The sequence below is a fragment of the Cucurbita moschata genome, unplaced genomic scaffold (assembly GCF_002738365.1).
Source record: "Cucurbita moschata cultivar Rifu unplaced genomic scaffold, Cmos_1.0 Cmo_Scf00042, whole genome shotgun sequence".
NCBI classification, from domain to species: domain Eukaryota; kingdom Viridiplantae; phylum Streptophyta; class Magnoliopsida; order Cucurbitales; family Cucurbitaceae; genus Cucurbita; species Cucurbita moschata.
Genome location: NW_019268558.1, coordinates 427,848 through 441,778, shown reverse-complemented (window position 1 = coordinate 441,778; position 13,931 = coordinate 427,848). Strand labels below are relative to the sequence as shown.

The following is a 13,931-nucleotide window of genomic DNA, read 5'->3' as shown; positions in this document are numbered from 1 at the left end:
GGTACCAGTGTCCATAGTATCAGACCAAGACACCAGGTTCACCTCTCAATTTTGGAAAAATCTCTAGAAAGCACTGGGGACTCAGTTAAGGTTTAGTACAACGTTTCATCTTCAAATGGACGGACAGACAGAAAGGCTGAATCATATATTAGAAGATATGTTGCGAACCTGTGTCATAGATTTCTGGGACAAAACATCTGCCTTTGATGAAATTTGCCTACAATAACAGTTATCAAGCGACCATCCAGATGGCCCCTTTCGAGGCACTATGTGGGCGTAGGTGTCAAACACTAGTGTTTTAGGAAGAGGTAGGTACGCAACAACTTTTGGGACTGGAATTGGTTTAGGTCAACAACGCAACGATGCAAAAAATCAAGTAGAGAATACTCACTGCCCAGAGCCGAAAGAAGAGCTATGCGGATTTGCATAGAAGAAAACTCGAATTCGAGGTGGGTGACCATGTGTTCCGGAAGGTAACCCCTATGAGGGGGTGTTGAGGTTCAAAAAGAAGGGAAAATTGAGCCCAAGGTTCATAAGCCCCTTCAAGATTCTAGGGAGAGTTGGGGTTGTGGCCTACAAAATTGCCCTACCACCGAACCTTGCCGCCGTACACAATGTGTTCCACGTGTATATGCTACAAAAGTACACTCTAGACTCTACTCATGTGATTGAACATGAAACGCTTCCTCTTCGAGGAGATCTGTCTTACGACGAGAAACGTAACAGAATTTTGGCTCAAGACACTAGGTGATTACGCATCAAAGTTATTCCCTCGGTGAAGGTCTCATGGGGTAACCACCATGAGGAAGAGGCAACTTGGGAATGAGAAGAGGACGTGAAGAGAGCCAATCCTAAACTCTTCCAAGAGATGCCCACTTTCGAGGACGAAAGTTCCTAAAGAGGGGAGAGTTTGTGACGCTCGAAAAAAAATATTCAGCCAAGTCAACAAAGGGGCAAATGTGTCATTTTGACCCTCCAGCCATTATAGTTGTCCAAGGACCCTCAATTAGAGTACGTGCAAAGAAAAGAAAGTTAAGGATAGAAAAGTTGAGACGAGATAGAAGGAGCCGCTGTGAAATCTCGTCGGACCATCGCTAAAATCTACTTTCAAACAAGACTTATACACGAGAACTCCCCGCTTGGATGGATTGATAGGCTCGCGAGGTCGATGCTCTGTCAAGATTCAAGATTTTGTGAGGTAGGTACATGATTAATCTTCTTCAGATCTAAGATTCTGCGAGGTAGGTACCGTATGTTCAAATAGGGAGGTTATTCTTCAAGATCTGTGAAGAAACTCGGCCGAAAAATGTGACCAGAGTTGAAATCCAGAGAAGTCACGCAAGAACGGTAAAATAAAAAATGAATATTTTTCGACGCTCAAATCTCATTCTATGTTGAGGCTAAAATCAAGAAAAAAAAAAAATACCAAGATGTAGCTTGTAACAGGACCTAAAACTTTGATGAAGGGATCAACATGATTTGAATTCATAATCGGAAGATATGAAAATGAGAAAATGAAGAAATTTGATAAAAAAAATTGTTCTCTATTACGGATTGCAGGAGAGAAAAAAATTTTCCTGCAGCCACATGTCGATCTGCAGGCGATGAACGGCAGCTCGGTAGGTGGAGGACATGCATCGAGCGTCGATTAGAGCCACGCGTCGAGCATCAGCTGGAGCCACGCATTGAGTGTCGACTGAAGCAATGCAGTTCCAGCGAAATGATGACACGTGTCGCCTATAAAACTCGAACCGAATCGTTAACTTGATCTGAACCGAATAAAATTGCTGACCAGATCTAACTTGAACCGACCCACTGACCCAAATTGGACTACCTGATTTGCGACTGCACAAAAGCAGTCGCACGTGGTACTCGCATGTGCTGCCCGCAAGTGGGCGTTTTCCCGGGGTGTGAGGGCGCGTGGTTGGCGCGTATAAGCCCTTTTTGACCCGTTCTACTTTTGTTTACTCGATTTTCATCCCGATTCTAATTATAACCATGTTTTTATGTGAATAGGGACTTAATCGAGGAAAATCAATATTTTTGGACACCTTACTTGCATAGAAATACTAGCGGTAGGGCACGCATCAACCAAGTAAGTTATCACACGAAACTTAGGAAGAAATACTTGTAGGAAGCGCTTCAGTATGCATGCATGCAAGTTTAATTTCCTTTAGTTGACTAGATTTTTCCATGATACGAGCTTAGGTGGCAAAATATATGAATTATGAAAAGTGAATCATGGTTTATGCTTATGCTTATTATGTGTCTTTTTGTGCATGAACTGTGTATGAATGTATTATATGAATTATTATGTGAATTATCTGAGTGTTGCAATTATGCTTTAAGTTTCTGCTATACATATACATATGTTTAATTCATGCTGAAATTGTGAACTCTTTTCCTCCGAGTGCTTGATGGATGTCGTCGTCCCATTAAGCTTGCATGTTTAATTTGCATGAATTATGTATGATAATGTTAGATGACAATTACATGCACACTCTGTTATTTTTCATGACCCATTAATAGGATAAGCCTAGGGATTTGTGGTTAGAAATGACAAGTCACTCAATCTAGACCTAACCTTCCCCCTGGAACCTAACAGATTACCACGGCGACGAAGTACCTTAGGAGTGTTCTTAGGTGCTAGTTGTGTGAACGGTATTTATAGTTTCGTGGGAGGACCAGGGGTTCCTGATCAGTTCTTACTACTCCTACCCATTTCGCATGGGAAATATGTCTCACGTCATACAACCCATTAGTTGTTGTCTTTAGCTAGAGTAGCTCGCTGCTGGTGAGAATAGGAAGAAAATAACAGAAAGAGCAAGAGAACGAAAAATTTTGGAAGAAAATAACAAAAAGTGCAAGAGAACGAAAGCCTTGGATTATGTTGTGGCTAAAAACCAGTACATATGTTTCTCATTTGATTGGAGTATTTAAAACAGACCGACTCTCTAAAAATAGCCGAAGTGGCCAACTAAACTTACGCAACTCCCCTCTAAACATGGCCGAAATGGTCAGCTAAAATTATGCTACTCCACTGGACCTGTGGATGCATTAAATTGTCTAATAGGAAAATGCAACTGAAGGTGAAAATTATGATTAAACAAAAAAAAAAAAAAGGTTTATTTAACAATCTCCTCGTAACACCTATGGTATATCTACCTTATTGTTTAAACTCCGATCTTTGAGCAGAGTTCCTCAAATTTCACCCGCACCAAAGACTTAGTGAAGATGTCTCCAAGCTGTTCCTTCGTTCGGATGAAGTCAATCTTGATAAGCCCCTGATCTGCACACTCCCAGATGTAATGGAGATTGCTCTAGTCGTGCAAAACTGAGTTTTTGATCAGGGAGATTGTGGATTTGTTGTCCACGTACAACATTGGTAAATCGCCTTCTCTTTCGATCAACTCCTCCATTAGCTACGAAAGCCAGACCCACTGTGTGGCCGCCGTCGAAGCAGCTATGTACTCTGCTTCGCAAGAAGACAGAGTAACTATCTTCTTTTTAGTTGATTGCTAGCAGATCGCGTCGCCTGAGAGAAGTAAATCATCCCGTTGGTGCTCTTATAATCATCAACGTCACCGGCCATGTCACTATCATTGTAGCCGACAAGCTCAAACTTCTTATTTTCTCTCCCTACACAGTTCTCACACCCCAGCTTCTGGTTCTAGCCACATAGCGCAGAATGCGCTTGACAGCCACAAGATGCTCGTCCCTTGGTGCTTCCATCAACCGACTCACGTATCCAACAAAATAGGCTAGGTTAGGGCGTGTAATTACTAGATAGCACAAATTCCCGATGATGCTGCAATAATTGGTGGCATCAACCGCTGGCGTAGTGCCCACCTTTCTTAGTTGGAGCCAGGCCTCCATTGGCGTCCTTGTAGGGTTACTATCTATCAGCTCAGCTGTGTCCAACAGCTTCTTCGCATACGCACCTTGACAGATGGTGATGTCGGCAGTACTCTACTGCACTTTGATGTCGAGGTAGTAGCTGAATGCGTCGAGATCGCTCATCTTGAAGGTCGTTGATATCTCCTTCTTGAATCTTTCAAGAACTTCCATGTCGTCTCCAGTGACTATGAAATCATCAACGTACACTCCCACGACCAACCGCTACTCGCTGTGGCCGCGCGTGTACATGCCATGCTCAGAGGCACAACACTTGAACTTGAGCGTTAGCAGGGTACTGTCGAGCTTCGCGTTCCAGGCTTGTGGTGCTCGTCGAAGCCTGTAGAACGCCTTGTGTAGGGTCAATACCTTGCCAGGGTTGTCGTTGTCGATGAAGCTAGAAGGTTGTCAGACGTAGACGGTCTCCTTCACCTCTTCATTGAGGAAAGCGAACTTCACGTCCATGTCGTGGACCTCCCAGGAATGATGTGTCGCCACCAGCAACAGGCAGACGGATTCCAACCTTGCCACCAATGCGAACACCTCTTCGAAGTCCACCCCTTGCTCTGGACGTAGCCCTTCACCATCAGATGGGCCTTGTGCTTCACAACTCCTTTCTCTTCGTTACACTTGAGCTTGAACACCCATTTGAGCCCTATGGCTCAGTGTCCAAGCGGCATGTCCTCCAGACTCCACATCTTGTTCTCAGTGATGGATGTCATCTCTTCCTACATTGCCTTCAGCCAGCATGGGTTCTTCTCTGCTTCGGCAAAAGAGTTCGGTTCATCCACGCTGATGGCATGTAGTTCGGCCACCTCTTCTTCAAGCTTGACTCGGGGATTTGCAGGACGGTGAAATTCGCCAATGGCTCCATCATCGAGATCAAAGGGCACGACACCATCCTATTCGTCGGCAAGGGTGGTGAGCACTGCAAGCTGAACGACGTATACTTTATCCCTAGGCTCAAGGCTAACCTTATGAACCTAGGTCAACTTGATGAGGCGGAACGATGCTACATCTACATCTAGCACAGGCTGCTCAAGATCTGCGACGATCGACAACGGCTCGTCATGCAAGTTTAGGTGTGCCTCTAAATCCTGGAGTTGAAGATAGAATAGCCGGTCAGCCTCTCGGCTAGAACCAAAGAAGCAGCTTGGAGGTGGCACGCAAGGTACGGGCACCTGAGCTTTCCTGCTCAAATAAACTACACAAGAAGGAGATGGTGTCTGGTTTTCTGGCAATCGAAGGCGTGAACAGGCTGTGTGATGGGTGTCTTATCGACAAGCAGAAGTGCACCTTGTTTCCGTCTCAGGCATCCTACCGCGCGGTCAGCTATTGGATCTCGTGCACAGTGATCTTTACGGGCACATCAAGCTGGCGACCCCAGGCGGCAAGACTTTCTTCCTCCTGCTGATATATGACAAGAGCCGCTTCATGTGGCTGACCCTACTGTAAGCGAAGAATGAGGCGACAGAGGTGATTAAGCACGCTCATGCGCGCATGGAGGCTGAATACGAAAAGAAGATGCGAGTGCTGCACACGAATCGAGGTGCAGTGGTACCTCAAGGTGCCTTACTCCCCCAATAGAATGGAGTGGTGGAGTGCTAGAACCAAACCATCATTGGGACGGCAAGATCACTACTGATGATAGTCGGGATGCTCGAGAGGTTTTGGGGAGAGGTGGTCATGACAGCCGTCTACCTCCTCAACCGGTCGCCAACGCGAAACCACATGAGGTCTGGTACAACAAGAAGCTTGCGGTACATCATCTCTAAGTGTTCGGCTGCGTCGCGTACATGAAGATTACACATCCCCACGTCGCCAAGCTGGATCCCAAGAGCAAGGCATACAAGCTCTATGATCCTATGGGAGGGCGAGCTCACCTATCGCACGACGTCGTCTTCGACAAAAACACCTTCTGGTGGTGGAACGACGTTGCCAAGGTGAACCAGAGCCCAGAATAATTCATGGTGGAGTACCTCGTCACTGAGCCAGGAGAAGGAGGAACGTAGCACGGGGCACTGTCACCACCGCCAGCAGCTGCATCAGGCACGCCTACGCCAAACCAGTCGCAACTCCTGCTATGCCCCTTGAATCAGTGGAGTTTGCAACACCATGTACTGCAGATTCAACGTTGGATGCCGATCACAATGATGATTTGGTGCCCAGGTACCAAAAGATTGAAGACCTACTAGGAGAAGGTGAACCACTGGGACTAGCGGCATGTGAGCTGCTCTTGCTAAAGACAACATTAGCTACATGGGAACGAGTTGGGTTGCGCCCCCCATAGGGGGACTATATGGCCCTAGGTCGTACTCAACACACCCTTAGACAAGATACCATGTGGTCTCAGTTAGCCATGCAGAGATAGCATCTCATAAAGAGACACCAGTCGTTACAACTCGGCATAAGGAACTCTTAAGGACTAAATGAAAGGATGGAGAACTAGAGTAGCTCCAAGGGGCAAGCCCAAAGGGATTAAGACTAGAACCGGATGTCCTAGAGCCAATTAGAAGTCCGTAGGAATCTGTTAAGCTTAGGATGCGATGAGACCCTACAAGTAGGTGGCTTACTAGGAATCTGTTAAGCTTAGGATGCGATGAGACCCTACAAGTAGGTGGCTTACTGAGAATAATTTTATACTCATCCTTGCTATGTTTCCTATTTTTTTTTTAGGTGCATGAGACATCGGGTCAAGAGAGGGCATGATCAGAGATGTGGCTTGTCATAGAGGAATGCATGTCCCACGGTGTTAGTCTAATCTTTTCTTTGGTATTCGAATTCTCATATTTTGTTTCAAAACTATTAATTGTTTGAACCTTTCTTTTTTTATTTTATCCGAATTAATTGATTTCGCTTTAATGCATTTTTAAATGTTTTCGTTGCATTCATGTCGTCGTTTTGAGTCACAGCTCGTAGTAAAATATTAGGTCGTGACACCCCAGGACACGCTTTCCTCTGTGACCATCCACATCTCTCAAACACGCCCTCTCTCGACCCATAGCATCACGCACCTGAAAAGAAAAATGTAGGAAGGATAAGTATAGAATTATACTCAGTAAGCCATCTACTTGTAGGCTTTCATCGCGTTCTAGGCATAACTGATTTCCATTGGCTACTCATTGGCTCTAGGACGTCTGGTTCTAGTTTTTTCCCCTTGGACCTTTTATGGTATTCGTCCTTTCATTTTAAACTTTGAGAGTTCCTTATGTCGAGTTGTGAATGACTGGTTACCTGTGAGGCGCTATCTTATGCATGACTCCATGAAACTATATGGTGTCTTACCTAGGGGGTGAGCTAAAACCTCTCATGCAACTAATGGGCTATATGATGTGGGTCTCTCGTTCCTCACATGAAACGACTAGGTTTTGTCGGGTTTGATAAAAAACCTATGTCCCCCATGAAGTAATTGACACCATTCACAAATCTTGCCACCTAAGGACAACTCTTAAGGTGGTTCGTAAGCCATGTTGGTTTGTTAGACTCCTAGGGGAAAGGTTAGGTCTAAATAGGTATTAGTTAACCTAACCACAAGTCCCTAGTCTTAGCATGATACTGGTTCATTAGAATTAACGGTGTGTGCACACAATATTTATCTAGAATCATCATACATATAGAATGTAAAATAAACATACATGCTCAATGGGGCGATAACATCGATCAAGCATCCAGAGCACAGATCACAAATTCTCATCCTTCTTTCCGCATGAAATAAACATTCATACAACATAAACATAAAACATACCAGCATTCTATACAACATGCTTCCATACTCTTAATTCTCTAATCACCTAGGTTCATTTCATGGTAAACTATCCACCTAAGGTAATTATTCTAGCATGCATGCAATCTAAGTGAATCCTACAAGTATTGCTTCCTACCAGTATTGTTTCCTAAATATCATGTGGTGACTTACTTGATTGACGCGTGCCCTTTTTATTTAGTGTTTCTACTCAAATAGGGTATCCGAAAAGTGTGATTGTATTCAATTAAGTCCTAAATCACATAAAAATATGGTTTGACTTGGAATTGGGATGAAAATCGAGCAAATAAAAGTCAAACAGAGAGAAAAGGGGCTTACACGCGCCTACACGAACCGACGAAGTTAGTACTCGCAGGTATCACACTCGAGTGCCACATGTAGAGAAAAATTCTGAAGTTATGGGTCGTGGACTGGATTTTGGGTTGGATGGTGGGTCGGGTTGATTCGGTTTCCTTCGGACCGTAGGTTCAGTCAAGTGGCAAGTTGGTTTGAGTCGACCCGCGTGGGTCGGTTAAGGTTTGCAGAGGGGATGCATGTCTCATTCTAGTAGAGACCGCGTTGCTCCACGCAGTGATCGATGCATAGCTCCACCCAATGCCTAACACGTGTCCTCTGTCCGGTGGTATGCGTAGATCCTCTTGCCGATTGACACGTGGCTCGCGTGTAAAAATTTCCTCTCTCCTGACAATCGCAAACACAGAATCCGATTAGTTATTCCCTCTTTTCTCATTTTTATATCTTTTAATCTAGAAGTCCAATCACTCGGATTTCTTCAATAAAGTGATAGTATGTAGATCCATCTACACCCTAGTATTTTTCTTGAATTTAAACACCAACCATAGACTAAGTTACGAGTGCTGAAAGTAGGTTCGTTTTTCTTTTCTTATCGTTCTTGGATGACTCTTGTGATCTCCGCTTTTTGATCAAGGTTTCGGCCAAGTTTGTTATAGAAATCTGTAGAGAGTTCTACCCAGAAGAACATATCAAAATCCTAGGCCTCAATTGGTAAGAGAGGTCTCAAATCTGAGGAAGAAGTCAATAAGCTTACCATTCACTTTTGTTTCGTTCGGTTCTTAGTGGAAGGATGCAACTTCGGTCGTTCTGATTTTCTTCTTCCTTCCAAGAAGAAACTCTTGTGTCCATATCTTGGCTGAAAGTGGATTCCGGTAGTGGTTCGGTAGGTTTTTGATGAGATATTCGACGGCTCCTTTCTTCTCTCATCTTTGCTCTCTTACTCGTTTTTCGTTTTCAAGTACTCTGTTAGGATTCCTCTTAGACCTCTGTTATGGCTTGAGGGGCAAAATAACTTCTTTTCTCCTCGGTTGATTTTGACTTTTTTTTTTCAAGTGTAACCGTTGTTAACAAAATAAATGAAAGAGTTATGAACCAAATAAATGTCCATTCATATTTATGTTTAGAAGATTGTCTCATTGGTTTATGAAGTTTGTTTATATGAACTATGCTTTTATGTCTGTTGGAAATTTGAAAGTCTTTTAGGTTTAAGACGAACCAAGAGGAAGTCAATTGGTTCCTCTTCTTCCTTCTTGACTCCATCCCTAAACGAAGCATCACAATTTGACCTTATAGACGATGATAGGGAATTATAGTTGGATGCAAATTTACTTCATATTTATTTAGATATTACATAAAGCGCAACCGAATTATTCCACACTTATTTATCACATACATATAATACATATACATAATATCTATATATTAGAGATATGTTGAAGTAGTAGCCACTTGATATGCTTTTTGCTATTCTTTCAATGCGTGGAATTCCATAGTTGTAAGTTATGAGCTCATTCAGAAATCAATTCCAAAATGACCTCGAGCAGCTTCCCAATGGATAAACTCTTCCATCAATTTGGATACTCCATTAACCCCTGGCTTGTTGGAAAGTAACAGCGCTATTCCTTTAACAACAGGGGAATTAACATCACTCACCAGAACTGGCTTATTGCTAACACTTCGAACTTGAACTGGATGCTCAAATTTACCTCCATGCTTTTGCGCCTTCTGTACCTGTTCAGATAAATTAGACCAACGGTTCTCTAAACTCAAGTATCCAGGATCTGGCTTAAACTTTGATTCAACCTTCTCACAATTTCTCGTCTCAATATACTTAAACCTCGAAGCTTCTGAAAGCATTTGAATCATCACAATAAACGATCTAGGCACAGAATAGCCAGCCTTATAGTGGAACATGTTGCCAATGGAGCTGCTTAATTCAGAGAATCCAAGCTCAATATTCTCTCTTGAAATCTTACCAGCATGCCTCTCAAGATCATCATAATTCCCTTTATACGACAGCGTTTCATGTTTGCTACCTTTAAATAGCACATCATGGGCTTCCTTGGAAACATCTTTTAGAAAATAAGCCTTGTTTCCTGCTTGGTATGCGACAATATAGACATCCACTGTGTCGATTGCAACAGTGATGGATTCACCTTTGTAATTGGTGAGATTGACCAATATGAAGCGTGCTAACCCTTTGGCTGTGGCTGGCAGCACAGGAATGTCGTACACTTTGTGGGAGTTTACCGTAAGTGCCTTACGAAGATCATTAATGAATTGTTTGTAGGTTTGGGCAGTGGCACCCAACAGAGAGAAGCTGAGATTAGCATTGGCGGAAGGACGAGGAGCACGAATGGCAGCATGAGCACCACAGTTTAAGGGAAAGGGAGCTTGTATCAAGTCTTGGGTTGATCCAATGCACTCCATGTCTGAACAATACTCACTTTGCAACCTATATGATCAATTTCAGACTTCTTTTCATATGTGACGTTCTAAGACTTTCATTTTGCTCTATATTTATATACTTTAGGCCATCATATTATGATGATATTTTCACTTTGGGAAAGAAATTTGATGATGTGAAATTACTAGCTGGAATGTTAAGCAACTATAATATTCAAAGTTAGCAAAAGTACATATATTCCACACCTTTTGTTTTTTTATGAACCGCTTATTGAAAGGAGAGATAAAGACAAGGGTAGGTGGAGAAGAGTAGTCATGATATGCCTTTAGTATTATATTTACGTGTGAAGTTCAAACTCATAAAATTCTTGACAAATTTATGATATATTAGGGTCAAATTTTCAATATGTGACGACCTATATTCAAAATTTAGATTAGGATTGATTTCATTTGGATGAGATCTTGGTTCATTCATGTACTTTTTTTATTCATGTATTACATGACCACTAACTTCTATTTTGATTCGTCCATGAATCAGATCTTATTAGAGGATTGGTTTAATATCAATTTGTCAGGATTGGATTTTTTAAACTTTAAACCTTCGTAGATGAAAAAGAAGAAAAACTAAAAGTAAATAAAATGAAAGTAAAATAAAAATGAAATACAATAAAATTTGCTACAATTTTAAATAAACAACCCTACAATTCAAAACAAAACAAAATTCATTTAAATTTATTAGAATGAGTGAATGAGTTCGTCATACAAATTTCAAACAAAAACATGAAATATTTAAAATAGACAGGTATGACTAACGTCTCAAGATGACCTCCTCTATTTCCATAAAACTCTCAATCGCTCCCCTACCTCGTCCGTCCGTGAGCGAACACCTCAAAATGAAATGTAGAATGAGGTGAATATAAAAATACTCAATAAACACTCTATTTGTAGACTTTCATCACATCAAATTTCTAGCAAGTTTTCACGGACTTTTCCTTAGGTTTTTAGAAGTTCGAGCCTAATTCTATAACTATCTAAGCTTTTGGAAAGACCTCGAAGTTTTAAGTAGCTATCTAACATGTTAGAGACCATCCCGAGGCTCTAAGTTGTTCACCATATTCAAGTGTTGTGAATCTACTAGATGATGTATCTCTTCTCTAAGTGAATTAACTTTTCTATTCTTTAGACTTAGTCAACTTGAATAGACACAAGAGTACGACATCTATTAGTCTTAACATCATCTATTGAAGATTAACTAGCAGACAGGGCTAGAGTCACTCTGAGTGTAGGGGAGCAACATCATGTGCTTGCTAGCTACTAGGTTACTTGTGTTGTCCCACGCTTCTTCTTAGGGCAGGTTTACAATGCAAAGACCATTTTCACTGGATAAAGGCACCTGGCTGTCTCGACACACTAAACTATCGAGTCTAAGCTTGGCTCGATGGTAATACTCTTATACTACTACCACTTGGCAGGGTGCTGAAGGTGTGACGAAGGTCGCTACTAGTGCTAAGGGCATACCGAAGGAGATGGAGGAGGAAGCTCTAGTGACACCGTTCACACTACTACTAAGTTTGTTAAGCTTTCTTAATCATCCTTGCCATGTAGGTTTACTAGGTTCTTAGACGTTTAAACGATTTATTTCTTAGTCATCCTTTTATGGGAGGACTATGGTCTCGACCACTAATCGTTGCTGATGATTCTAAGGTGCTCTATCTATTAAAATCTACAAATCTAAGTTAATGTGAAAACTGCTCTATCTCTAGCGCTCTTGTCATACCTCAATTTTTTAGGAAGGAAAAAAGGAGTTTGGTATGTAATTATAAAACGAAATACAAAAGATTCAATTAAAAGATGGATTGACATCAAGAACGACCGCCTCTATGACCGCTCAACTCTTGATTGCTCCCACCTTCAACCGGTACTTGAAAAAAGAAAAACTGGGTGAATATAAAAATACTTAATAAGGAACCTACTTGTGGGCTTTTATCACATCTTAGCCTAGCAACTTACCATGAGTTTTTCTATTAGGTTCTAAGAATTTTTGGTCTAGTTTAGAAACTCCTTGAGTGTCGCCGCATTCGATAGTTACACTTATCATGAGCTAAACTATTTATGTAGTCTCTCGTTCCTTCTTAAGGTGGGTTTACTCTACACACAATAGTATCTCTCAATGAACTATTTATGTAGTACATCATCCCCTCTCAGGGTAGATTTACTCTACACACAATAGTAGTTCCTTATGTCACTACTTATGTAGCCCCTCATCCTCTCTCAAGGTAGGTTTATTCTATACACAATAGTAGTTCCTTATATCATCTACTTATGCAGTCCCTCATCCTCTCTCAAGGTGGATTTATTCTACATACATTAGCAATTTCTTATGTCATCTACTTATGTAGTCCCTCGTCCTCTCTCAAGTTGGGTTTATTCTACATACAATAACAGTTCTTTATGTCATCTACCTATTTAATCCCTCGTCCTCTATTAAAGGTGGGTTTATCCCACATACAACAATGACTCTTCAAGTCAACTATTTACGTAGACCCCACATTCCCTTTTAAAGTAAGTTTATTCTACATACAATAGTTACTCCTCACAATTATTCATTTACGCTACTAGCAGTTTCATAAGTTCTCATAACTTTTCCTTAGGTGCTATGGAGATTTATTAGGTTCTTAGAGTGTCTAGGCGGTTTGATTCTCAACTATCCTATCCAAGACATTTAAGACCAACTCCTTGGCTAATCCATACTCTGAGTGCATGTTGGTCTAAACTTCTAATCACCATTCACGATCCTAGGGTGCTCGGTCTATTGAAAATGTAGTGAAATTGGTTGGCTCAAAACCGCTCTAGCTCTTGTGCCGAAGTCTCAACTTGGTTCTCTTGTGCATGTTTTGCTAGGTAGATTATTCTATCAATCACCTAGAGCATGGTTTATATAATCTACAAGTTAGTGCAAGTTTACTGGGAAGATATCTTATCAATCACCTAATTAACTGAAAGCATAAACTAAAAAATTCGTGCAAACAAATAAATAAACTCAACGAGAAGATAACATCCTTCAATCAATGGTGCACAGATCATAATAGTCCATCCTTCTTTCAAAAAGAGTGAAAAGCATTTAAAAAAACATTCATCTCAAATCTCATCATAAAGGCATTTTGGTAATTTCTTACTTATTACCTAGCTTACTCATCCATATTACCCTACTCATATTCTGGTTATAAAAATAGTTAGCATCTTGGAATCTTATTTTAGGGGCATAACGGTAATTTTAATAACATACATTATTTATTTATCCAAATTTGCCCATTAGAGTTTTAAACATGCAACCACCTAACGTATGATATGCTAGCACATCCAACGATTCTTACAAGTATTATTTGACTAACATTTGTGTGGTTACTGGATGGTATATATCTCCCAAATCTGCCTTTTTCACATGTTAGGAGCTCAATTTTTTTAAAAATTTCTCTAGTAGGTTCTAATTCATGCAAAATTTGGTTAGTATTGAAATTGAGATGAAAAACTGGCAAACGAAGATCAAACAGCAAGGAAAAGGACACTCATACAC

The 13,931-nt window shown here is 41.3% G+C and overlaps 1 protein-coding gene across 1 annotated transcript; it reads right to left on the bottom strand.

Moving 5' to 3' along the window:
* Positions 1-9,258: 9,258 nt before the first annotated feature.
* Positions 9,259-10,435, bottom strand: LOC111433434 (ribosome-inactivating protein bryodin II-like). Its single transcript, XM_023070487.1, has one exon. It carries the CDS (start codon positions 10,379-10,381, stop codon positions 9,464-9,466), a length of 918 nt encoding a protein of 305 aa, XP_022926255.1. The 5' UTR covers positions 10,382-10,435; the 3' UTR covers positions 9,259-9,463.
* Positions 10,436-13,931: the final 3,496 nt, after the last annotated feature.